The sequence below is a fragment of the Pholis gunnellus genome (genome assembly GCF_910591455.1).
Source record: "Pholis gunnellus genome assembly, chromosome: 14".
In the NCBI taxonomy this organism is placed as follows: Eukaryota; Metazoa; Chordata; class Actinopteri; order Perciformes; family Pholidae; genus Pholis; species Pholis gunnellus.
The window spans coordinates 8,964,709-8,980,274 of NC_136541.1; the positions used below are offsets into that span (position 1 = coordinate 8,964,709).

Here is a 15,566-nt window from a genome sequence, read left to right on the forward strand (position 1 = left end):
CAAATACAATACAGGTCCTGCGCATCATGGTCATTGTTTTCAGCTTGGATCATAAATAAACATTGATAGAAAATAACTAAATATATTGTGTCAAGCACTGTGCATATTTAAGGTTCTTTACTTAGCATTTTCATTTTTATTTAATTAAATGTTTTGCTTCTTTCTACGGCACATTTCAGAAGGGAGTATACATTTATTTGACAGCTTTAGTAAGTTGTTACTTGTTTGGATTAAGATGTTACATTAAAAACACGCTATAAGCTGATATAACACACTACTCTGTTTGCTAAAAATTAAACCAGGGATTCCCAACTTTATTGGTCTGTGGCCTCCTAAAAAAACACAATTTCAACAATTGTTAGCTGTCACATCGCAGAAATATTTCCCTCCTAAACCTTTCAGATGGTTTCGCTGAAATAACAGTTTGAGGTCCAAAGTGGTACAATTATTCAATATTTCACATAAAGCAAAGATTAAAGATAATTGTCTTGGGACTATTGTTTCCTCTGTAATAATTGCACAACCTCTCAGAGTACTGGATGGGGCCCACTGTCAACAACCACTGGACTAAACTAAATATTGTACATATGATACATAAAACTAGCTCCATTTTGAACTATAACAGTAACATTCTACTTATGTAATGATGAAACTGTATTAACAATCTAATTATGCAATATTACAATAACACATAGGGGTCATTTTGCTGGAGAAGAAGTACTTTTACCTTTAAGTACATTGTGCTGATAATACTGTACTTTAGCTGAAGTGGGATTTTACTTGTAATGGTGCATTTTAACCATGCAGCATTGATGCTTTTACTTAAGTCAAGGATCTGAGTACTTCTTCAACCCCAGTGAACAAGACGATAGGTTTTGAATTGATCAACATTGTAATTGTCTTGACTTTGGAGATTTGAAAATATTGCCTCTGTTGTGGCTGAAACACATTGATTTCTCAAGCTTGTCATGACCAACGCTTGTGGTAAGATACTGTACAGTACTGCAGAGAAGATGATCAGCGGGTAGATAAAGTACAGTGACATTATCATAAAATGTCCAAAAAATAAACATGCCACATTAGTTTGCCTGTTTTCATGCAATTCTGTGGCTGAAATTAAAATGCAGGCTTGGACTGTTCCGTGGTACATTTTAAAAACGTTGCTAAGGTAAGCACATTTTAGACCCCCAATTTGTATTCCAAGGGATACTATCCAGGTGACAGAGGGTACAGAACATATTAATGGACTTTGCGATATGATTTTTCATCCTTCACCAAGGTAATTCGGGTTTAGTCTCTTTCCCAATATCTCGTCGAAATTGACTCAGGTGTGGTGCTCATTGATGCATGTGTGCTGCTTGACTACATTAGCACACGTGCACGCACGGGCATGCACGCGCGCGCGCACACACACACACACACACACACACACACACACACACACACACACACACACATATGCACTTTCACTAATGCACATACACAGTTGCCAGGGCTCATAACCTACATTGAAGACCAGTGGCTTTTGTTGGGTCTATTTGATCGTGGTTTCTAATGGCAAATGACAGTCCACTTACAAGGTTTTGACCGCAGGCTGTTTGGTGAAAATACTGATGTGCTTTTAGCCCAGTATGTTTGGAATGTAGGGCAATTTGCTCGCACTGATGTTGCCTGCTCCTGCATAACCCTCTCTCTTTGTAAAGATTCAAGGTCAGGGCACGCATCAGCCGAACAATTAGTATGCACACGAAACAACTGCTTGTCAGCAAATATTGGAAAATGTCCCTTTTAGAGAATAATTATCTGTTTTTTTTAATTCAATGATATAGTTGGATATTTGTTTTCATGTTTTTAATAATGTACAAACTGTAATTGCAAACTATACTTGTATGGTTGTTTCCTCAGGGTCCGGTTGGATCAGCAGGTCAGGAGGGCAGACAAGGAGAAAAGGGATCAAAGGTAAGTTGTCAACAGTCTGGACTTTTACAAATTACAATCAACTGTTGAAGTTGTACATGTAGGGATCAGTATTTTGATTTCAACATTCTTTACATCCATGTCAACCAGCTTGCAGTGTATTGTGTGCATGCGTGTCCTTGTAGACGAGATCAGCGAAACGGGTCCATTCATTAAAAAAAGATTTTGCATCCATAGTGCTACGAGAGGTCTAAAGCTCCTCAGGGAACCTTTAGGTTGCCTTTCTTTCCTCCCATGAAATGCCTGAAAGGATAGATGTCCAACAGATGAGTATAAAGGCCATAGTAACATCGATTTAAAACCTTTCCAATAATATCCTGTTTAGGTGTACATTTGTGTTCACAGCAGATCCTGTATAGCTGTAAAAATGTAAGAATTGTTTTCACCAAAGAAGCAGCGGGTTTTCTTGAGACTATTAGCAGATCTGATTGCTTTGTTGAAATCCATAACATTGCCTTTGCTCTGTTGAAGAGCATCAAATAACAAATGTCTTTGTATGCCTTAAAGAAATTGTGTCTGTAAATCAGTTGGTTCAAAGAAAAGCACCGACAGAAAAGCTGATAACTATCAGACGTAGCCTTGCTTGTTCTTTTTGTTCTTTGTCGTCCTCCATCCCTCACACAGACACACACATATACAAAGTGCACTTTCTGTCCACATCGAGTTAAAGGATTAGAGTTGATTTGATGGAGACAAGACATAGCCTGAGCGGTGATCCTCGACTTTAAATCCAGGCCTAATTGGTTGTCAGAGCAATTTAATCCCTTCTTCCTCTTCCCCTAGTCAATATGACATCTCTGGAACTTCAATACATAACAACTTGCTTTTCCTGCTCAGAAACAACAGATGAGATCTGGTAACATTTGATCTGTTGGGATGTTTCAAATCCTCGAATCCTTCCAATCTGCGTTTTTCTTTTTTTGTGTGTGGAAGGAAAACGTTGCAAGATATTGAACAATCTGGCTTCTGTTTGCAGGATTGCTTTAATTATCAAGTTGGATAAAGTTCTTGTTGTCATCAGTGAAGAAGATACTGTATGAAGTACTAGTTTCACTGTGGAGCAACGTTTTTAAGAGAGAGTCCTGCTTTTGTTTGCATCTCCTGCACAAGGACGTACTGGTTTTTGTTTTTTTTAAATGCATTCAACATGTTTGTTACTGACAACTGTAACCAAAGAATACCTTTAAGTGCCCAGACCAACTGTTATTTTGTGCTGATGTTTTACAGGGAGAAGCTGGTGCTGAGGGTACTGTTGGTAAAACTGGACCTGTGGGACCTCAGGGACCTGCTGGAAAGTCTGGTCCTGAGGGACTGCGTGGAATTCCTGGTCCTGTTGTGAGTACATTTTGCCAAAGAGCGGCAACTTTTTTGTGCCACAGGTTTCACATTTGAATGACACATGGAATCTATTGAATTCATCTGTATGGAGAAAATTACATGGTTGACAATGAATGTTAGTATCATGGATACTTTTTGAACATGTATTGCTTCTTACAGTTTAGTATCTTTTAAATCTAGTAATTAGATTATTTTCATGTTATTAGCCAAATACTGTAATTCATTTCTCTTTATTTTCAGGGTGAGCAAGGACTGCCTGGTGCTTCTGGTCAAGACGGCCCTCCTGGACCTTTAGTAAGACATGTTCTCCCACCTGCTCACTCCTTGTTAAAAATGTCTCATGTTGCTGTTTAGCCATTAAAGGACATTGGTCTTCTGTGGAAAAAATAAATGTAATGGTAATACCAGATTTTGGTGTCATAACATTACAGAAAAATTATCTATTTCGATAGTTGAATAATTTAGCTGAGTCAGCTGAATGACTCTTTGACTGTAGGCTAGACAAAACATCACATTTGATGTTATACAGTTGATTTGAACTATTATCCGCCATTTTATGAACAAAATGAAATTGAGTAATTGTAGAAATAATCTTTGGTTGCTCTCTTAAAGTATTGCAATACCTCTGCAGGAGGAATGTAGAAGAGTCACTCACCACCAATGCAGAGATCGGTGATGGCTGTCTCTGTAAAATGTTGTGTATTCGTTTCACTGCTAGTTATGCTTCACAAACTGACTCTTTCTCTCCACAGGGCCCCGCTGGACTTCCTGGTATGAAAGGTGACTCTGGATGGAAGGGAGAGAAGGTAAGATATTATTGCGATGCTAATCTCAAATTGCTTTATTGTGTATTTTCTCATATCTGCTTATGCACCTTATCTGCAGCTTCCAAAGTAAGCAAACGGCCGGGCCTATTGCCTCTATCTCTTTGTTGAGTCCATCCCTGTAAGGATAAAGAAAGCTTCTGCTTTGTGCTTTCACACAGTGATTTAATGCAGTGAATGAATATGTATAAGTCCAATAATATTATCGCTGTAATGGTCATTGGGTAAAATGCCAGCATGCCGTAGTCAGACCATAACTCTGCCAAGCAGCAGGTGCCGAGACAGACCAGCATTGTTAAAGATGACGACCACCATAAACACACTAATTATTTATAGGCAGAAATAAGAGTAGAACTGTGGTCATCTGGCCAGACATTGTGCTTGAACTTTAAGGTAAAATATGCATTTTGGTTTTGCTTTGAAAAACTGCTTTCATTTTCTGCAGATGATTAATGAACAGAAATTCAACTTTAACATTTAGCTATGATATACGAACAAGTAGGTGAAAGACTGTAAAAAGAGAAAATACAACAGGGAACAAAAACATGCAATGTCTATAGGTCTGTAAACATGAATACAGTAGGTGGAGAGGGCAAATATACTGGAATAAATATTGAAGGGCTAATGTAACAGGTTGCTTCATATACATATATGTAATTAGTACAAATATTGTTTTGTTCTCAAAATGTATTTCTATGCTTTTGTCTCCCTTTTTCGTCTTTATTTACGTCTCTGCCTGCTCCAGGGTCATCCGGGTCTTATCGGTCTAATTGGACCCCCTGGTGAGTCTGGAGAGAAGGGAGACCGAGGATTGCCTGGACCTCAGGGTACTGCCGGTGGCAAGGGTGATTCTGTAAGTGTCAGGCAGAGTATGCTTTATTAAAATATACTCATCGTCTCCACTATAATGTGAATATAATAAAGTCATAGCGCTGCATAAATGTATTCTTAAAAGTGTGACTTTCTGAGACTAAGAGGTCATATTCCCACAATACCACTATATAGTAAAAGGGAATAAAGAACAAAAACAAATATTGCATTTTAATTATTTTATGACACATTTTGTGATCGCATGAAAATATTGTTTTACACATTTTTGGTGTCAAAATGAATGATTCCGAGATAATTTAAACAGAAACGAAGTTCTTAATACATGTGTGAAGAGTTTTGTCCTATGTAACGCACAACAATAGAGCCCATTTTGCATTGAATGTTTTCTTATTTTATTTGTAATTTTGTATGCATTTGTCATATTGTGTATTGCATTTATGTTAATATATTATATCTCTAACTGCAAGACATTTTGGACAAATACATTCATCAAGTATCGTATCTTAAACGAGACATTTGTATATTGTATTTAGACTAATGTGATCTATTATGTGTTATAGGGTGCTGGTGGTTCCCATGGTCCTCTCGGCCCTCCTGGTCCCCCTGGTATTTCTGTAAGTTCCATTTTTTTATTAATCAAAACTTTTTTCAAACTTGTTTTCATCGTGGCTGTTGTTCATCTCTTAATATTTTGTTTTAAACAGGGCTCTCAAGGACAGAAAGGTTCAAAGGGATCATATGTAAGTTATGTTTTCATTCTTTTCAATGTTTTAAGCCTCACATTACCTGTCATGTGTTTTTAATTATGACCATGTTACTTTGTCTTCTGTCAGGGATCAGCAGGTCAGAAGGGAGACAATGGACTGATTGGACCACCTGGCCCACCTGTAAGTTACCCGTTTATTGTCTTTAGATAGCTTCAACCAAGCATTATTGTTATCCACATTATACTCCAAAAATGCTCTGCATTAACTATGCATTAACTATAGCATTATGATTAAATCACTAGAGTAGAAACAATTAGTTGCATCAATGGCCTTGGGGAAATTTGAAGGCATTTCTTTCACTATTTTTAACTAAACAATGAATCATGAAAATAACTGATTCAACAGCCGATGTTTAAGTTGACAAAGGCTGTACATGCTATGGAGACCAACCCCTGACAAATATGTATATCAATAGTAATTATGTGCTTGACCTTAATTAACCTCCGCGTTTCAGGGTCCACCTGGTGACATCATCCAGCCGCTGCCCATCCAGCAGGCTTCCAGAAAGACCAGGCGGCAGGCTGAGATGCAGGGAGACGAGGCATTAACAGACTACGGCGTAGATGGCGTCGGTATGGAGGGAATGGAGGATGTCTTCGGATCCCTCAACAACCTCAAACAGGACATTGAGCGCATGAAGTTCCCCATCGGCACCCAAGACAATCCTGCCAGGACCTGCAACGACCTGCGCCTCAGCCAGCCGGACTATCCAGATGGTAGGACAGAGACAGAATGCATCAACAGTAGAACTTGGTCTATAGTTGTAGTGGCCAAGTGTCACAACATGTACTCTACTTCAACAGTTTGAGTTTCATTTAGTCACTTGAAACTCTTTAAGCGTCCTCTTACTGCCAAAATCCTGACGAGCGGGAGAGAAGTCGATGAAAAGCGTTGTAATACTCATCTTTGTCACTTTTATAAGCGGCTGCAAGTGATTTTTAAAGTTCTTTTGTGTCCTGGGTGTCACCTCTCCGGGTACTTAATTCTAGAGGTTGTTGGGGATGTATGAAAGGAAGACGACAGGCACTGCTCAGGGTTGAGAAATCCTTTGGATTAAAAAAAAAAGGAATTTGCTTCATTTGTAATTAATATTCTCTTTAAATACATATCACAAAAAATATGAAAAAAAATGTATTGTAAAGTTTTATGTCACTATTAGGGGAACTAAATGTGATTTTAAGTACTAATGCTGTACTATTACAGGTTTTTACAGTGTTTTAAATGTTTTGTTACAGCAAAGCTTTTCATTATGTTATTTGCTGGATTGAAGCAGAAATTCGCATCCCCTTTATTTCTGTGTGGTTAACCACATTTTTTAAATATTTTTAAAGATTCCCTTCACAATATTCTTGAGTCGCAATTTGTTTTTGTATTATTATATGATAGAATTTGGTGAACTCTGTTATTTATTGAAGCAACTGATACAGCAACACAACCAATATTGAACATTTATAGTAAAGTATAGTTTTAGTCATTTTTGACTGAATAACGACCTGAATGATGAATGCATTTTACATACATATTTGCTGATCGATTCATTTTGATCAAATGATTGATTCATTGCAGCTGTAAACCAAAGCTATTACTTTGGAAATAATAAACAACAGTTTTTAACCGCCTTGTGGACATGTTCACAAAACCTGACATACATAAAACATTATGTATTTTCAAATAGTTGAGCTGTGATGATGTGGACATTAAATAAATCTGTGCTTCTCACCACTGCCTTGGCTCTGTCTCATGGCTGTTTCTCTCTCTCTCTCTCTTTCGCAGGTGAATACTGGATTGATCCAAACCAGGGCTGTATCGGAGACTCCATTAAAGTGTTTTGTAACTTCACAGCAGGCGGAGAAACGTGCATCCACCCAGATAAGAAATCCGCAGGAGTAAGTAACAGGCAAACGTTAACATCTGTTAAATACAGACCTGAAACAAATGGTGTGTTGTGTAAAAAACATGGAGGAGCTATTTGCAGCTATTTTAATTAAGATCTGTGCACAGCTACTGCAAAAGTGAAACATTTTCAAGTTCTCTGATGTCATTTAACCTTTTTCTTATCATATAGGTTAGAATATCCAACTGGCCCAAGGAGACTCCAGGTTCATGGTTCAGTGAATTTAAACGAGGCAAAATTGTGAGTCCACTTTTAAATTTCTTATTTTCTTTTCTATTACCTACCTGTAGATGTTCACATCCATTTTCACTTTGTCTCAATTACTGTAACTCTTTCCCACCATTCTCTCGCTTTCCTACACTGCCTTTCTGTCATACATCTCCCTACCTTACCTTTCTCGTTCTTTCCTATTTACCTCCTCTCCAACTTTTATTTCAAACCATCCCTCACCCCCTCCTCACTCCATCCTTCTCCCCTTCTCTCTGTCCCTAGTTGAGCTACGTTGACATGGCAGAAAACACCATCAACACAGTGCAGATGACCTTCCTGAAGCTGCTGAGCTCCTCGGCACGGCAGAACTTCACCTACATTTGCCATCAGTCTGTGGCCTGGTACGACGCCAAGGCTGACAACTATGACAAGTCACTGCGCTTCCTGGGCTCCAACGATGAGGAGATGTCTTACGACAATAATCCCTTCATCAAGCCTCTGATGGACGGCTGCTCGGTAAATACTCATTATCTAACTTTCAGTTTGCAAAAAAACTTTTCTTCTGAATCCCATGAAATCCCACTCATCCTCACAAACAAGCCTGACTGTCATACAACAATGTTTGTAGAGTGTAGAGTCTGATATTGGTTTAGAAAACATGTAATTCTTCTTTGTATGTAGCTGAAAGGATTAGATGAGTAACTATTTACTTACATGCCTTCGCCCTGGTCAACTCTCAACCTTATTTATGTCTTAGTCATAAAAAAATGTATTATGTTTATGAAATGTGATGTTAATAATATTAGTAGTTAGTAATTAGTAGTATTGAGCATAAACAGAATCCTTCAAAACTGTATTGCCTAGAGTTGGAAAAACTATTAAATGTATTTAAGGTAACAACGGTGGAATGTAGTTGTACTAGAGTATTCCTATTTTGTTATATTTTCTACATGTTTTTTACAGAAAAATCTGGAGAGAAACATTTCTTTTCTTTGAATGATTATTAAAGTCCCCTAAAAGATTGTGAATACTACTGCACCACCTTACTAAATAACGGTCTGTCCTTTGTGTTCTCAGCTGAAGCAGGGCTATTCAAAGTCGGTGATGGAGATCAACACTCCCCGCATCGACCAGTTGCCAATCATTGACATCATGCTGAATGACTTTGGGGAATCCAACCAGAGGTTTGGCTTTGAGGTCGGCCCTGTCTGTTTCCTAGGCTAGACACACACCTACTCCCCGCTGAAGGACAGGGTCAGAGGGTAAATATCAACACCCACATGCTGAGATCCAACATCCTAACTTCTCTCCCTGCGAAGCAAAAAACCTGTGTTTTCTTTTGTTGCCGAGAAGATCGACTCAAGCCCGGAGACGAAGAGTGCATCTAGGCCCTGTCATGAAGTCGCTGACCAGGGGAAACTACTCCTCGCCCTTGTAGGGCCAGAATCACATGACTTTAACTTACATGCAGTAATGGGAGCGACATCAGGAAAAGGACATTTGATGCTGTGGCGGATAGCTGCGCACTTTTAGCAACAAAGAGAGGATCCACTAAACCCAAGCCCCATCCTCCCTTGTCCTTCGCCTCCCACCATGCCTCCCTCTCTGGATGCTCCAGGTGCTGCTCTGAATACAACCACAGAGGTGCTTTTGTGCAGAATCACAAAACACTCAAGGTGCTACAAAAAAGTGCTTTTTGATAAAACTGTAATTATTATTATTATTGTGTATAATATTGTTTCTTTCCGAATCCACTCTAAAAACTTGCATGTGCCCCAGCTCTTAGAGTTTAAATAAATATTTGGTAAACTATATAGAAATAAATCCAATGAATATATTGGATGTGTGTTAAAAACTAATTTGCCAAGAAATGTGTCTTTTGAAAACATTCCAATTTGTAAGTAAAACAAATAATCCTTGTGTAAATAATATGACTTTCATCTGATTTTTTTGTGAGAGATAACCTAACTGGAACATGACGTTTAAAACTAAAAGCATTTTTTTTTTCATGACATACCAGTTAGTATGTCCATCAGGATATTAAGCCATAATAAAATGAGATCCTAATATAAATATTGTAAGAAAAAAAAATCACTCACCGAGATGTTATATTGTACCTCAGCTTCTATTTAAAAAATGTGGACATATTTGGCTTGTCTTCAACTGAGCTTATATCTTGAGAACACAATCAGGTTTGATTATTTGTAGTGGCTAACTAACAAAGAAACTTTTTTTTTCTTTTTTTGGAGGTTAATTTGTCAAACTGTTTGTTTGTTTTTCAAAATACCTCCCAAAAACCCCCCTGTTGATTTTCTTATTTGTAAACAAAATGTTTTCCTGTGCCTTGAATTGTTCATTCAAAATTATTAAAACTGGATTCTGAAAAGTGTCGGGTTGAATGTCTGTATTTGAGTGCAGAGATAATTGGTGCTCTATTGTGATTCTGCCCTGCCTTGAACATATTACTTTCATTCCCCGTGATCATTTAAGATTAGGTGGAGTGTTTGGGTTCATGTGACCGATTCTGCGGCGCTCAGGTGCTTTGATCTCTTCCACTTTCTTTCTCTGACTCAGATTTTACTTTGATCAAGATCTGTTTGCATCTCCACCTCTTCAGCTTGGAAGCTATATTAGCATTGACTTCAGAGCCGCTTTCAAACCTGTGTAATTATAGTATGTTTACAAACTATGTACAATGGAAATAAATATGTGGTGCTTGAGCAAATGCACACTGCAATCGTTTGCATTCACTTACAGATTATCCTATATTTATTTTTAGCAAGTTGGAGTAGATAAAAACACTGCATCAAGACTCAATGCATGGTCACGCACAGCATGCTGAGATTGTATGTGCCAACACTGGATGATGAAAACACTCCACAGGCTGATAAGGCTCCAAGTTGCACCACTGGCTTTGTGGAAAATGCACATGACAGACAAAAAAATCTTCACAGGCTAGTAAAATGAAAATAGTTTTATTTTTTTTTAGCCCAGCTATCGATTTACATTGTTGATATTCGGTAAGGGGGTTTAAGTTACTACGGAAAAAAACTACCTGCGAGTATGAGAAACCCTGTAAGCGTATAAGTCTATTCAGAGTACAACAACATCTAAAACATTCACTCTACTGAGACAGTTCTGATCAAATCAACAACATACTGTGTCATGCCAGAGGGTTCAGTTCACTTCCATTTATCCACTTACAGACACACTGTGGAGATGTTTGATATAAGGTGAAATGAGATACTTACAGGTGTCAAACACATGGCTTGATTCCAACATACTCTACTCTGACTATGACGTGTTATGCTATTATTTTTCATGATCATTTTTCAACATAATGTCGAGTAGCTCCTTGTCGACGTCATGCTGAATGACTTTGGGGAATCCAACCAGAGGTTTGGCTTTGAGGTCAGACCTGTCTGGTTCCTCGCAAGACACACACCTACTCCCCGCTGAAGGACAGGGTCAGAGGTTTAATATTAACACCCACATGCTGAGATCCAACATCCTAACTTCTCTCCCTGCAAAGCAAAAAACCTGCGTTTTCTTTTGTTGCGGAGAAGATTCACTTAAAGCCCGGAGACGAAGAGTGCATCTAGGCCCTGTCATGAAGTCGCTGACCAGGGGAAACTACTCCTCGCCCTTGTAGGGCCAGAATCACATGACTTTAACTTACATCTAGCAATGGGAGTGACATCAGCAAAAGGACATATTTTGCATCTCCAGCTCTTTAACTTAAAGCCAGACTTCAGAGCCGTTACACAAACCTGTGTAATTACAGTACGTTGACAACCTATAACAAATGAAATAAATATTCGGTGCTTTGTTAAATGCGCACTGCAATCTTTTGCATTCACTTACAGATGATCCTATGTTTATTTATAGCAAATTGAGTCTGTATAAACACTGTATCAACACAAAACGCATGGTCACACATTGCATGCTGAGATCTTATGTGCCAATACAGGATGACAAAAACAATCCCCAGGCTGATTGTCTTCCTAATTGCACCACTGGCTTTGAAGAAAATTCATATTCCGTGAGGGGTTTTGAGTGACTACAGACACCTACCTGTGAGTGAGTGAGTGACCCTTTCAACATTTAGGTTCTTGGGTGTGTCTAGTTCATTTTATTAAGTTTCACGGTTAGGTTTTAGTGTAAAAAAGAGGCAAATCTGTAAATAATCTACTAATTTAAGTGTTTGCATTTGGGAGGAAAACAATTCCAAATGAGCGAGAGCCTCATTATGATGGCTTTCAACACTGACTTTTGCCAACAACCATGACAACACAAATACCGCTGATGGTAAAAGGGCTTGTTCTAAGGCTCAAACACCTTTTATATGTGTATAGCCATTATTAGATTAACAATGTCATAGACACTCTAGAAATCTCATAATTACAATCACAACAAGTCCATAAACATGTCATGGCAGGCTTCAGTAATAAAGTGTCATTACTGTTGCCGGCCATGAAATATTTATGTCCCGTTGGTTAATGTGAAGTTGTCAGAACAGGGATCCTTACAACAGTCATTTTCAAACAAAGCAATTTGGAAGCAGAGGCACAATAACGTCATAACCATACAAAACGTATCACACCATGATTATTACACTTTGGATCAGTTTGATTCACTTGACCTTGGTTGTAGCTGACTCACAGTGCAACATAACAAAAGCTATATTGTGCTCTCAATATTAGTGGTGAAAAACATCAACATTTCTATTTATTTTCAGAAGTACAATAGTGGACACATATATGGCTATGAGTGAGTAACGTTTTTTCATCTCTGAAGGAATAATGACACGGTTTGCTGTTAGGTGAAAATGGATGCAGAATCAACAGAGTGAGAGGATGTTTGCTTACTCTAAACGTATCCACTCCAAACTCATGCCTAAACCAAGCTAGTCACAGCCAATCTGTTAGGACACCCAGTTTAGGCAACATGCATAGATTACTCAATATTATCATGTCATGAACCACAGCATGAATAAAGCCAGAGGACAAGAAAGCAACCTGGAAAGTTGCATCTTTGTCTGAGGACTAACATTGAAAGACAAACAACATGGAAAGACAAACAATCAACACCAAAAGAAGCCCACAAAGCAAAACAACAAACAAACAAAAGAAAGATGCCACCAAAGCACACGTATTCTACTATTGTTAAGTATTATTATTTAATCTCCCTAAAAAAAAAAAAAAATGTCATTATCTTCACATGAATTGTGCCTCTCAATCAGCTATTAAACCAATATTTTGGCATTTCAACACAAGCAGTATTTTAGTAAGACATTTACATAATTGTTCAACATTTAGCCTGGCTGGTTTTGTTTCATAAAATATCAAATTTGAACTATCAAGCTAATGTTGGCTGGAGGCGATATACTTGATAAGGCATGTAATAAAAATGTAATGTGGAGTGCTGATTATCGCTTTGTATCATCCAGAAATTGAGTAAAATAGTTCAGATGGCATGTGTCGGGACTTATCCATCAGTATAGCTGATGTAGGGTGCACGGGCAATCCTATTATGTTAGCTAGAAGCTGCAGCTAATCGAGAAAGTTAGCTATTTGATATAAACTAATTTGTATAACATAATTATGTAATAGATACTTTTCATTGGTCTTGTCTGTGAGTCGTGTACTTTGTACTGGACAGAACAACAATAGATGTTCAAACTCTTTGACCATCAGCACAGATGCCCGTCAGGGGTGTGTCTTCTTACCACTGTTCTACACAATACACCAAAGACTGTATTTCACACGGGCACTGTAAAGATGACCACGTTTGCTGATAATACAACTCTGGTGGAACTGATTTCTTGGCATGATGAGACCGCTTACAAGAACGAGTTCTCCTCTCTGGTCAACTGGTGCAAAACAAAGTGTGCTCACCTTCGCAATACCTGTACGGTAAATTCCAAAACTAGGAAGCCAACGAACATCAAGCTACTATTGAGCAAAGCGTTTTCCCTCTAACAACTTCAGCAGATGAACTGCTTAATGACCAGGAGTAGAAGACTTGTGTTGTACTGGAGAAATACTGGGTCAAAAACAGACGAACAAAAAGAACAATTGCACATTTTCCTGGATAAAGGAAGATGAATTGTTTAAAATTGCGAAAACCATGTAATTTTCAGCTATTTGGAGAGGAACGCCATAAAAGCCTGTATTGACAGATAGTCATAGACATGTTTCAGTGGTCTCTTGTTTATTTTGTCACTACTCCAGTAAATACATGCTTTGTAGCAATATTGAAAGTGTATTTGAACTGTAAAAGATACCCCTGGCTCATCATATGTCATCACAAATTTGAATTGGATTGAGCCACAAAGCAAGCAGCAGCTACTGTTATTGTTAGGGAGAATCTCATCAGGAATGCAGGCAATGGCTTACGAGAAAAAAAAAAAAAGAAAAAAAAAACTGTTCTAGTGCGCCAAGAAACTTCGGTCTCCTCCTGTCAGAGACACTTCTTGAGTTCAAGTATTCCCTGTTCAAACAGTTTCACTGGGAAACACTCCAACAGTACTGTGAGTCATTGCCCAAACCATCACCTCATCCCAACCTGCTGCTGACTTCCTATTTGGAGAGGGCCTGGAGACACCCCTACTCCTCCGGTCTGTGGTTTGTACTACCCACTCACATTAGCGTTGCCTGACGTGGCCAGAGGAAAGCTAAAATGTCTGAAACCAAATGTGTGCCCGTACGCTGACACAGAGTTGCATCCTCCTCTCTCCTTTGCTGCCTTTCCACCGTCTAAACAAAGAAAGGATGAACAATGTGTCCATTTCCTTCGAAAAAGGGGGGAAAATGGACTGGCAAACCAAAGTGAAAAGGCTTCCAATCAGGGTAAAGGTGACTCCTGCTGTCAAGGACAGGCTCTTGCTGCAGCCTGTGAGGACATCCTCGAGGGGAAGGTCTGAGTGGCAATCAAAGTATAGAAGCCATGGATCGAGTCGAGAGCTCTTTAGGTGAAGAATGTTCCGGGTACATATTAGAGACGAGATTAAATCTATCTATACCAATCAAGAATGTTGTAAACAAAAGGAATATCCATTTGAAAAGGGCTATATCTGCTATTACCTGACTATTTTTAGCACAACGTCTAAACTAATGATGGATGCTTTTAAGACTCTTAGTCGATGCAACGCTAAAGTTTTTATAGATGGGTTCATCTCATAATCATGAAATATAAACCTATAGGACACTGGTGTTTTGTCCCCACTATACTCAAAGCCATTTCTTCAAATGCTGCAGAAAACATTCTTTAACAACTGTGTGAAAACTGGTTAGGAGAAATAAGATACACGCCAAACAAAAGTAGCCTGGAGCACTTTCTTCCAGTCTTACTTGAAACACATGAAAATGTCTGAAGGTTTATGTTTAAACATAAAATTACCAGTGTTCTGTTACAGTAGATCTTAATTGAAGTAAAACAGCTTGAGCACCAAAGCTGAATAAACAACTGTGCATCTTACCCCTCCACATACTGTGAACTCTATTTGCATGCATAATGAGCACTCCACGCATTATTTAACACCTTGTCTCAATTATTGTATGCACTGAAAATATTGTGCCATATGAGTGTAACATTAGTGTGACTAATGGCTTTGGCCGGAGAGGAACATTATAACAGCACTACGCCACAGAAACTGTTGTGTCATTTGTTTCAGTAATATGACAGATGTTAAGATTCCTATACGGAAATGAGGTCTTAGTGATC

At 38.5% G+C, this 15,566-nt stretch overlaps 1 protein-coding gene across 1 annotated transcript in view; it reads left to right on the forward strand.

Annotated features, from left to right (window-relative positions):
- LOC306706044 (collagen alpha-1(XI) chain-like) overlaps positions 1-10,500 on the forward strand; it is a gene marked incomplete at its 5' end in the record, with an annotated part of 71,747 nt that extends 61,247 nt beyond the window's left edge. Inside the window, 13 exons of the mRNA XM_079172955.1 lie at positions 1,906-1,959; positions 3,205-3,312; positions 3,556-3,609; positions 4,068-4,121; positions 4,885-4,992; positions 5,531-5,584; positions 5,675-5,710; positions 5,804-5,857; positions 6,192-6,453; positions 7,511-7,623; positions 7,803-7,871; positions 8,124-8,357; positions 8,919-10,500. Coding sequence (XP_079029081.1) covers positions 1,906-1,959; positions 3,205-3,312; positions 3,556-3,609; positions 4,068-4,121; positions 4,885-4,992; positions 5,531-5,584; positions 5,675-5,710; positions 5,804-5,857; positions 6,192-6,453; positions 7,511-7,623; positions 7,803-7,871; positions 8,124-8,357; positions 8,919-9,065 — 1,347 coding nt within the window. The 3' untranslated portion in view covers positions 9,066-10,500. The remainder of the gene's footprint in view (positions 1-1,905; positions 1,960-3,204; positions 3,313-3,555; positions 3,610-4,067; positions 4,122-4,884; positions 4,993-5,530; positions 5,585-5,674; positions 5,711-5,803; positions 5,858-6,191; positions 6,454-7,510; positions 7,624-7,802; positions 7,872-8,123; positions 8,358-8,918) is intronic.
- Positions 10,501-15,566: the final 5,066 nt, after the last annotated feature.